Raw genomic sequence first — 9,188 nt, forward strand, 5'->3', positions numbered from 1 at the left:
ATTATCTGAATGTAAAATAGTAAATAAAATTGAGGCAATCAAGTATCAAAAACCATCAATAAATTCTACTAAATTTGAAATATTTATTTAAAATATGGTAACAAATAAATAATTGATCAAAAAAATTCTAAATATAGATTTACACAACTAAGTAAAAACAAAAAAGGATTCCCAAGGTTTAGAGAAACAAAACATTCAAATTTTAAATCGCTTCCTCAAATTTGCAGCAAGGTCCAAAAATGGTGTTGCACTTTCATGACCTGTTTTGGGTATATTTAAAATACTCCTAACTCGGGGAGCCATTAAGAGCACATTTTGACAAAGACCAATTGAGCTTGAACAAAGCCAGTAAAAAGTGACAGACTGTAAAATGAAAAAATCATTATTATCTTAAAACAGAAGTAACTTATTAATTATCTGCACATAGTTGTATATTACAGAAATTATAATAATTACGTATATTACAAAAATTAATGACAATTACTTGCTAATTACTTAATTATAAATTATGATATGATATTTTACAAATTTATTTTAAAAAACATAATGAACTTTTTTTTTCTATCAGTTTTTATTTAGTAAATCAGCAAAATGTTAGTGTTTTCATTTGGCTCATATATTAATATGAATTTAAATAATGATTTAAAAAACTAACAACTAATAAGACTCATAATAAGTCTTAATAAAAAAAATAAAAATCATTAAATTATTGTAAAAGATTAAAAGGCAATAACAAACAATATAATATGAAAAGAGAGTGACTACAGATAGTTCTTGAAGGTTAATTAGCAGTAACTAATAATATAGTATTAATATCTTATAATTTGCAGAACTTGTATAGTACTGAAATTGTACAAAGTTGTATTATCTGTTATTTCAGCTAAATTCTATTCCTAGTTACCTTTTAAATTGTATGTAAACTAATAAGTAAATTTTTCTCTATACATGTTAGTTTCCAAAACTGCACTTCTTAATTTCAAAATTTAACTTTGAATTTTAATAAATTTAGATAACCTTCTTTTACTTTTAAATATTACAGTACTACCTTATATTCTAATAATAACAAATTATTATTGAAAAACGAATTTAAAAAAATGTTTAACCAAGAGAAGCATACTAAGCATATATATTTTTTTGATATTTTCCAGTTATATTGATTCCAATCATTTTTCTTCTTAAAAACAAAAATTTAAAACTATATTGAAGTTGACTATATTAAAGTTTCTAAAATCATGTAATAGAAATCATGGCTGTGTATCTCATTCATTTGAAATGTGCAACTGTAGATTTTAAGATCTGGCTTCTAGTTTTGACTGTGAAAAAAACTTTTAAGAAACATAAACTATAGTAAAGAATAAAGCTTTCTTTTACACACACAAAAATAATTTTCTCCAGAAAAATAGAGACTAACTGAATAAAAAAAAATTCTTGAGTTGAAAATAAGAATAGATTTTTTACTAAGTAAAATCAGAAAAATGACCATTTCAAAGAGAGAGGGGGAGAGCAAAATTGTCCGTGCTGTTGCATTTATCTAGAACTAGTTGGACAGTTTATAAGGAGTGTTCATTACACCTGAAAAAACTCATGTAGGTTATGTAGTACAATTACTGAAGTAAGATTCATTTATTAAAAATAATTTTTTAAAAATCTAAAATTACAAACTGCTGATAATTTTTTTTACGATAAAATTACTTAGATAACAGTCCATAACTTTCTTTTTAGAAAACTTTGTAATTTTAAATTATTACTTACATGTTTAAGACAAACTTATACGTATTTAAGACAAACTTATGACATTTATAATAATTTTGGAAACCTTACAAATTAAAATTTTAACAAAAGTATTACACTTGTAAAACTACAAAAAAAAAAAAATTTCATTTCAAAATCCAAAACAAAATCTCATTTATTTCTAAACAGTTTAAAAGGTTTATTTTTACATTTTTCTATTGTTCATAAAATATTGAAAATTAATATATTTAATGTATTCCATCCAATCTAAAAATCATAACCATATAATATATTCCAACTTATTTAATTAAATCAGTGATTTAAAAAACAATTTACTTTTATTGACTTAGTTTTTTTTTTTTTATTTCATAGTAACAATACTCTAAACTCCAATCATCATAATAATTTTTTTTTTAATTTGTCCTAGCATAATCTATTCTAGGGATTTGCCTTCATTCGTGTAGCAAATATTTTTACTGATCTCTAACACCAAGGGACAAAATGACATTTACAAAAATAAAATATCAGTAAAATAGAGAGAAGTTTTTCAAGTTAGTAAAATCTATTACCAAGAACAAATAATACATAAAAAATAACTTCATTTATTGATTAAAAAAAAGTATTGAAATAAAATTTGTAGCAATAAAAAAAAATATATATATATATATAGGTTTTTAAAATTAATGAACCCAGGGTAAATTAAAAAGCTAAATGTAGTTTAAAACATTCTAAATCTAAAAAAGTTGTAAAATTCTATGTGTAATAAATTAAATTCACACATTAAAGGATGTTTCAAAATTTAAAATATTGAGAAATTGAAAGAAAATAGGAGTTCCTAAGTTTAAAAATTAATGTTTACATGTGATTTGAGCAGAAAATTCAATAATTACTACTTACTACATCTATTAATGTACACATTTATGACTGCTTCATCAATTGATAGATGAAATATAAAGACATTCATAACTAGAATGGATTCATATTTTAACAAGCAAGGCTTTTAATTAAGACTGATCAGACTGATACTTCAAAGTAAAGAATTATAATTTGATACTTACATAATTATTTTATCACCCGGACTCTGCCGTTTAAACATGAGAAGAGGAGAAAAAAGAAATTTCAAATATTAGTTTAATTTTGCCAACAAGACCAAAATATGTCTGTGAGACTGGCCACTCAATTTTTTCCCAAAGGAGAATTATGTGTCACAAAATTTTTTGTTCCCCTACTAAGCTGATATGGTGAATTTTGGAAGAGATCACATTTGGTAAGAATGCTCTCTCTGGTTATTTCAGTTTCCGTTTTTAAAAGCGCTATATGTTGAACCACCTCAGTTAGATTGGGCATGTAACATTTTTAGCGGCAATCATTGGTCGATTTTCTAACGTTGCCATTCGGGGAGTTGTAATGAGGCTTTTTTTTGTCGCCGTGTAAGAGAAATATATATATAGATAGCCTTCTGGCAAAACTTACTATTGAACCTAGCATTTAAAAATACATTATCCTGACTTATTATTTCATTTTTATTGCAAATGAAGCATCATTTCTTAAAATGATAAAATAAAAAACCAGAGATATTTTACAAAAAAAAAAAAAAAAAAAAAAAAAGGATAAAAAATATTTTAAAAAATCTTGTTGATTTGTTGAGATTAGATTAAATATAGATTTTAATGGCACAAAAACAATAAGGTGCAATAATACAAGGATTATAGTAATTATTTTTAAAAAAATGCTTCATATAAGCTAATTTTAAAGTTAAAAAAAAACAAATGGAAAAAACAAGAACAAACAAAAGAAGAAAATAACACTTAGGCACTTTAGTGTGTGAAAGGAGTGTATGAGAAAACAAATCACATTCCTTGAAACAATATGGTGAATGAAATAAAGCTGAATTTTTTAAAACTTGAAAGTAGGACTTTTAATGCAAAGCTATACTACTTTTAAATACTACTAAAAGAAACTATGCAAAACTATACATGTGAAAAAATTATAAATATTTGTAATATTCTTAAACTATTAAATGTAGGCCAATCTTCAAATTTAACAATTCATAGTTTACCAACATTACACTAAATTTAAGTACAATAAAAAACAGGGAAAACTCAACTTATGAATACATTGGAGTTTTATAGGAATGTTTGTTTCAGTTGCAATTAATAAATAAACACAGTCTAAAACTGTTTTTCTACAAAAATTACATAACCTTATTTCAAATTATTTATTAAATTAAAATTATTAATTAAAGGGCTCTTTTCTTAGATGAACACCTAACTTAAGGTGGCTGTTTTCTTAGACCTTTTAGTGTTGTGTTCTTTTTTTTGAGATTTCAGTAAAATTTTAATAAAATTATATACAGTTATGTTTTAATAGAAGACATTTTGCTATGAATGAAAAATTATTTAATTATTTACAACAGTTGCAATGCAGATTTTAACAATTTCTAAATTCAAGACAGTAAATAAATTAATGATATGTATTACTTACAGAAGGATTTATGGATGCAGCTAAAGCCACAATAATTGTAATTAATCTGGAACTATTGAGCATAACTTTTTGAAAAAGAGATCCTTTTCCAATTTGTCTCATAGCATGTATCTAAAATGGAAAAAAATATTAAAGATAAGCAAGAGCAATGTAAATAGTTAATGCAAAATATTTTGTAAATATAACTTTTGTAAAAAGTAAAAAGTGTTTCAAACTATACCTAATGAATAAGCTTTAGAAAATTTATTCAACAAATGCAAATTTGTTAAATAAACTTTCAACTAAATAATTATTATTCAATTCATTAAACAGTTTTATTTCTTTACCAGTGTTATGAACATTGATATAATGTATGAATATTTCACATATATTTATGCATTTGTTACTAATTAGTCATTTTTTACAAAAATTAAACTATATAATTAATTAATTTTGTACCACCCCTTTTAATGTCCGAAAAATACATAAATTTTGAAACAAATTCCCCATATGTTCAGGGAACTAATTTCTGATACAGAATATTGAAATAGAAGGCACAGACTTTATAATATTATAAAAAATTGTTTCTTTAACATATGGAAATAATTTTTGGAAAAACTTGCAAAACAGAAATGATAAAACACATACATATTATGAGAATTACCATCAAACAATTATACAGATAACAGCTTCATAAGAAATACATTTACAGCAACAACTGAAACTGAAACTCCAAATATGTTTCACAATGATAAAAGGAAATTTATTATCACCTTATTTTCTGTCAAGCGACTAACGATGCACATAACAAAGTGTGTTGAAAAGGAAACACAACTTTATACTTCTTTTAATATTTTATCATAAAATATATGTTCATACCTGTATTATATTTCCATAAGACAACTCTCCAATTCTGACATTTTTTCGTGAATGTTGGGAATCCCATAAAAGGACACTCAAAAATATAATAGAACAGATAAATTAACAATGGCAAAAAAAAACTAATGCTCCTGATGATTAGATTAATGCTCTTGATCTTAATGATTTAGTTATTGAATTTTAAAGTAGATGACAAAGTTCCGGAAACAATAATAATTTTACTTAATTAAATGTAAGTTATAAGTGATTTTTAATTGTAGCATATTTAAAGTTGCAAAAATTACCAATTATTGTCAGTTTAATAAATTTAGATATATCAATTAAGTTATCATCATGAGTAATTTTACTTACTTCAATAAGAGAACCATTCACAAGCAAAAGTAGTAATGGTATGAATATTGGATCAGGACAAGTTAAATCAGGGAACCATAGAACACCTTCAGTTTTAAAACTGGCATATAAAGAATCAAAACCTGAAATACAATTAAAATATTAAAAAAAAAAAATAATAAATAAATAAAATATAAAAAAAACATTATCTATGAAACAGTGCATCTAGATAGCACAAATATAATTTTAAGACTAAAGTTTGTTTCTTACCGCACTAATAAGAATAACTATTTTTCTAACTTAATGTAAACTTAATATTAAATTGCTACAATAAAAAGCCTAACAGCAAAGCATGCAAAAAAATATAATACTTTGTTTCTAACCTCAATGGAATGACATAGTGTAAGGAAATGTTAGTAATAGCATTTTATAGTGACAGATGGTGGTTGGTTATGTTTAATCAAGTTGGATATGAGATGATGAAAGTAATGTCAGAGATTGAGCAAATCTCCTTTCAACCAACACACACCAGCACATACTCTTTACTCCCAAGAATGTTATTTTTCGGTGAAGATACTATATATAACTAAATATAACATACTATGAATATATACTTGAAAGATCTAACCCAATCGATTCTTATCAGAATACATTTAAAAATATATAATTTGTTTTATAATTTACAAATAACTTACCAGAATTAAACATGCTTGAAGCCATTGTTAAATTTCTCAGAGACACTGAAAAACAGATCCATACAGGAACTTGGATCAAAACAAGAAGTGTAGCTTTGAAAGGATGACAGTTATCACGTATCACAGAGTCTTGATAAATCTTTTTCATCTAGACACAATTAAAATTTTATGATTATAATCAATAAAGATATTCCTTAATAAGTTTATTATGAGAGTGTTCTCATCAAATCAATAAAAAAATTTCATCAGTACTTTAAAATAATCATTACATCATGACTCGAAAAATCTCAAAATTGTACTAGCTAGCTGAGCATTTTGATCTGCGAATGCATGCCTTTAAAATGACCTAAACAATTTAATATAGTACACATCAACACTTTTATTTTATTTATAAATCAGAAGTAAAAAGTATAAAGTCCAAATAAAAAATTGATGGAATTGTTTTGCAATGCTGATTGGTTGTTCTTCACAAATAGGCATTGATGAAGTAAATGTAGAACATTATTACAGTACGAAGTCTCATATCCAAACTGGAAAGATCTATTTTTTCAACAATTTTTAACAGTCAAAATAAAATAAAAACATTTTCTTTTTCCAAAAAAAAATAATAATTAATGTTTTTTTTTTTTTTATTCTTGCGATTTGTTCAAGAAATTTATTAGTAAAAATAAAATTTATTTCTTCTTGCTGCTTTTATAATAACTAAACACTTATTCTGCTAAAATTTATTTGTCAAAGAAATGTATTAGTAAAAAAAAAATTTTATTTCTTCTTGCTGCTTTTATAATAACTAAACACTTATTCTGCTAAAATTTATTTGTCAAAGAAATGTATTAGTAAAAAAAAAAATTTATTTCTTCTTGCTGCTTTTATAATAACTAAACACTTATTCTGCTAAAATACAGTAAAAAAATAGTCAAAAAGATAAGAGCAGTTAAAAAAAACTGAACTTTAGTGAGATGAAAAAACTATGAATATTTATGAAGTAGAATATTGATGATGTCTAAAAAAAAATTATTTTTATTTACTATCAAAACTGCTAGTTCTTTTAATCAAATAGGGGAAAAAACAGAAAAATGCATTTTTACTCAGGAAAGAGAAAGTACAAAAGTTTCCTCACTTATATTAGATAAATATATATATACCTACTAAATATTCTTTAGCTAAATAACGGTTATTTAACCTGTAAGATTATTTTCCTTAACATTTTTGAATGAAAGTTATCTTCCATTATGTTTTTTTCATTGAATAATAAATGTTTTGATGTTTGTTTACCTTTAAGAACTATAATCAGGAAAAATCTATTTTTCAGACTTTTCGAAGTTTAGACAATTCCGGATATATGGCTTTTCATTATATGAATAAAAAGTATTGTTATAAGTATCAAAAATTATTGGTAAATGTATGTCTACTTCCTTTCAAGCAATATTCAAATTCTACAGATGAATGAAACTTCACGTTAAATTATTACATGTTAAAGTGGATAAGCTTCATTGCAAAAGGGTTATAATTTGATTAATTGCACTTTACTTGGTATATATTTTAACGCAGAGATTAAGTAAACTTTTTATTAATAAAAATAATCATGGTTAGCAAAATAAAAAAAAGAATAAGCTAACTTTGCTTTATAACTTTATTTATAATGATTAAATTTTGTTACATTCAATACTTATTTAATATTATCAATTTTCTTCTTAGTTTATTCTTTCCAGCTAGCATGTGGGTATATCCCTATGTGTATATCATTTTCACTTAGCAACCTTTATCAGTAGTTTAAGGCATTTCTAGTTAAATATTTACAAACCTCAACATGTAAAGACACAGCACATGAGCACTATGTGTATCTGATTGTGGGCAGGCAAAGCAATATAAATATTGAGCACTGCATAGATACGTGGCTTTAACCACAAATATTACTTTTTTACTTTGATAAAGTTACTACCAATTCCTCTACATAATGCAATATTTTACAAAATGCAAAATTATACTCCCAGTTACTTCCTAATTCCAAAATGTATAGCATATTGATAAGACATAAAAAGTAAAACATAATAATTATGAAATCAGAGCTATTTCAATTGCTAGACTGAATTTTGCACACAAAATTTCAAAAACGTACCTACTTGTCTTCTGAAAACTTGTTTAGCTTGTTCCTCATTCCAGTTATACATTCTCCTTGCTATATTCACTTCTTCATTCAATTGAGTTGCTTTCGCACCCAAACCAGCGTTTATATTGATCAACCTAGCCATAACTTGATTTTGATGAACACTCAAAGGAAATACAATAATAGATCTAATACCTAATGTAGTAAGCATTATAACAGCCCACCATGGCAAACTAGTTATTTCATGTACTTCTAGTAAAAGGTTTTGAAATGATAAAACAGGAGTTGATTGAGATAAAGCTGAATAAAATCCAGTCCATGAAAAATGCCGAGTGGTTAGAAAACTACAACTTGCCAAACAATATGAGATTTTAAACTGGTGATTACCAGGAAACTGGTAATTAAATGCCTTATAGTGGAGTCTTTTGCAACAAATAATTCTTTTAACACTGTGATTCAAGATGCTCATTTTTACAACCGTAAAATTTTTTGATTAACAAGCTGAGAAAAATTGAAAAAAAGCCCTATACAAAATTAATTGATTGATTTTAACTTTGTAGAAAAAGTATTCATAGAATATCTGTGAAAGCTTTAACCTAACTTATAATTAAATTGTCAACAAAGTCGTTGCTGGTGCAGTTCTAGGGAATGTTCTTACTGCATTTTTACATGGGGATACGAATAATGGAGCATTTTCTTTGCTTGCAAACATTCGAAAAAACAAATTTAGAGAACAACTCAAAACCTAAATTACTTTCATGGGATAATATAATTCATCAATCAGGTACTAATTCGTATCAGCAAATTTCTTGCGTTAAGGAATTCTCTCTGAGTGTAAAACGCATATGCGATCGCGCACAATTGCAATTGGGCCGCAAGTGAAAAGATCGTTGCAAAAGCCACTCTCAAATCAAATACTATTCGCGATCGCAACGCTCGAGTACGGCGTCTAGCGGGAGCCTGTAAATATCAGACATTAATTT

At 25.4% G+C, this 9,188-nt stretch overlaps 1 protein-coding gene across 1 annotated transcript; it reads right to left on the reverse strand.

Annotated features, from left to right (window-relative positions):
• Positions 1-63: 63 nt before the first annotated feature.
• On the reverse strand, positions 64-8,820 carry LOC107448025 (cytochrome c oxidase assembly protein COX18, mitochondrial). The gene is made up of 5 exons (XM_016063117.4): positions 8,222-8,820; positions 6,099-6,246; positions 5,425-5,546; positions 4,216-4,326; positions 64-363 (listed from the first exon to the last, which is right to left on the reverse strand). The coding sequence occupies exons 1-5, from the start codon at positions 8,672-8,674 to the stop codon at positions 196-198; spliced, it is 1,002 nt and encodes a 333-aa protein (XP_015918603.3). The 5' UTR covers positions 8,675-8,820; the 3' UTR covers positions 64-195.
• Positions 8,821-9,188: the final 368 nt, after the last annotated feature.

The sequence above is a fragment of the Parasteatoda tepidariorum genome, chromosome 3 (assembly GCF_982258835.1).
Source record: "Parasteatoda tepidariorum strain Cologne lab strain chromosome 3, Ptep-v5.0, whole genome shotgun sequence".
NCBI lineage: Eukaryota > Metazoa > Arthropoda > Arachnida > Araneae > Theridiidae > Parasteatoda > Parasteatoda tepidariorum.